Here is a 2,264-nt window from a genome sequence, read left to right as displayed (position 1 = left end):
GGAGCACTGCCTCCAGCTCTGGAGCCCTCAGCATAAAAAAGACACGGACCTGTTGGAGCAGGTCCAGAGGAGGGTCACAAAAATGATCAGGGGGATGGAACACCTCTCCCGTGAAGAAAGGCTGAGAGAGTTGGGGTTGTTCAGCCTAGAGAAGAGAAGGCTTCGGGGAGACCTTGTTGCAGCCTGTCAGTACTTAAAGGGGGCTGATAAAAAAGATGGTGGCGAACTTTTTAGCAGGGCCTGTTGCAACAGGACAGGGGGGAATGGCTTTAAACTAAAGGGGGGTAGATATAGACTCAACATAAGGAAGAAACTTTTTATGCTGAGGGTGGTGAAACACTGGCACAGGTTGCCCAGAGAGATGGTGGATGCCCCATCCCTGGAAACATTCAAGGTCAGGTTGGACGGGGCTCTGAGTGACCTGATCTAGTTGAAGATGTCCCTGCCCACGGCAGACGGGTTGGACTAGATGACCTTCAAAGGTCCCTTCCAACCCAAAGTATTCTATGATTCTATGATTCTATGACTTGGTGAAGATCCTACGTCAGCATGGCTTTGAGGGCTTTGTGGGCAAAACTGTAGCTGACTGTAAGCATAATGAGCTCCCATTGCACCTCTCTGCCTATACCACCCTTGTCCCTCTCAGCTTCTTTGTAATCTTCCAGCAGGACTATTCTGTCCCTCCATTACTTTGACTTCATAATCTCTGTTCCTCATCCCCTTCCTTGCCCCCTTCTGTTGCTTACACAACAAATACCCATCCAGAGCTTTACCCTTCCAAGAATTTATCCATCCATTTCTCAGACTTACAATATCACCAGTTTAATTACTTCTCCAGCTCTTCATTCATCCTTGATCCCTTCATCTCTTTCCTCTTATTTACCCTGAGCATACCTCGATGTTCCTCCTTTGGGCTCTCTCTTCCTTCTGCAGGGATCACTGGTGAAACATGAGAGCAGTTACAACACTAAAGTGTTTCATGACAATGGTGTGAGCAGGGACTACGGGATCTTTCAGATCAACAGCCAGTACGGGTGTGAGGATGGCAAGGCCCGTGGATCCAAGAATGTCTGTCATATCAGTTGCTCAAGTAAGTGGTGCGACAGAACAAAGAGCCTTCCTTTGTCCACTCTGTGAAAGCACCCTGATCTGTCCATGATATCTGCCTAGCAGCTGCTCTGGGCATTTCTCTCCATGTGCCCTTCTATTCATCCATCTCTTCAGTATCCCAGCTACCCTTCCTGATGAACACCTTTCCCTCTGCCCATCTATCCCTGCTCTCCCTCTGCCCCTCTTTCCTCCATATTGATCTTTTCTCCCTTCTCCACAGAATTTCAAGATGATAATATTAAGGATGGTATTTGGTGTGCCAAGAAGATTGCTCAAGAGGCTAATGGCCTCAGTTGCTGGTAAGGATATTTGCAGTGGGCACTGGGGAAGAGTGGGCAGAGGAGACAAAAGTAAATCCTGCTATTGACTGGTGGGGGTGGGGGGAGGGCAATGGGCAAGAAGTCGTATTTGGTAAAGTTTAGCACAGTCCTTCTAGAGCTGAAAGGAGAACTGAAGAGCCCTGCCTCCCAGCACCTGCTCTAACTCCCTAAATTTCCCTCCCCTGCCAGAGCTCTCCCTTTTGTTTCCTTGCCCTTCCCCCAGCTCCCTAGATTGAGCTCATCAGAATTTTCATTGATTCACATCTTTCATGCCCAGCTTTCGTCACCGAAGACTCTCAAAGGCTAGATCATTATCTAACTCCTCAAATTACATCATGTATTTCTTTTCCAGGTATGGCTGGAGAGACAATTGCAAGGGCAAAAACCTGAGTTCCTGTGTCAAGGGTTGCTAAATCCACAAGCAGCAACTGTTTTCTCACCAATGGTGAAGAGTGGGGGCATATGGAGCATAGGCTAGGGAAAATGGATGGGCATGGAGAATTAAAAGCAGCATATTATTAAGGTAGAAAGGGTGCCGGCTATTGTTAACACTATGAGGACTTTGCACTACTGCAATGCAAGTAAAGAACTTAAAGGCTGATGGCTTAGTAGAAACAAAACTTAGCAGAAGTGCATTACAGGTGGAGTTTCAGCCATTTACGTGCATAATCCTGTCTCAAGATTTTGTTGTCCTAACAGGGCTTACCAACATCTAGGGTTTCCCTCTCTTTTTGTCTCTTTCTCTCTTCTCCTTCATCCCTCCCTTCCTCCCATCCTCCTTCCCTCCCTCCCTTACCTTCTTTCATTCTTTTGTTCCTTCTTATCTGAGTGTAG

The 2,264-nt window shown here is 47.2% G+C and overlaps 1 protein-coding gene across 1 annotated transcript; it reads left to right on the top strand.

Annotated features, from left to right (window-relative positions):
- Positions 1 to 521: 521 nt before the first annotated feature.
- On the top strand, positions 522 to 1,843 carry LOC103913831 (lysozyme C-like; the record flags this gene model as incomplete). The annotated part of the gene is made up of 4 exons (XM_009320384.1): positions 522 to 589; positions 933 to 1,090; positions 1,331 to 1,409; positions 1,783 to 1,843. Coding segments are annotated over 4 exons (366 nt in total), but the record flags the coding sequence as incomplete, so codon positions are not given.
- Positions 1,844 to 2,264: the final 421 nt, after the last annotated feature.

The sequence above is a fragment of the Pygoscelis adeliae genome, unplaced genomic scaffold, assembly GCF_000699105.1.
Source record: "Pygoscelis adeliae isolate BGI_AS28 unplaced genomic scaffold, ASM69910v1 Scaffold343, whole genome shotgun sequence".
Classification (NCBI taxonomy): domain Eukaryota; kingdom Metazoa; phylum Chordata; class Aves; order Sphenisciformes; family Spheniscidae; genus Pygoscelis; species Pygoscelis adeliae.
Note: the sequence above shows the minus strand (reverse complement) of the source record. Positions and strands in the feature narration are given on the sequence as shown.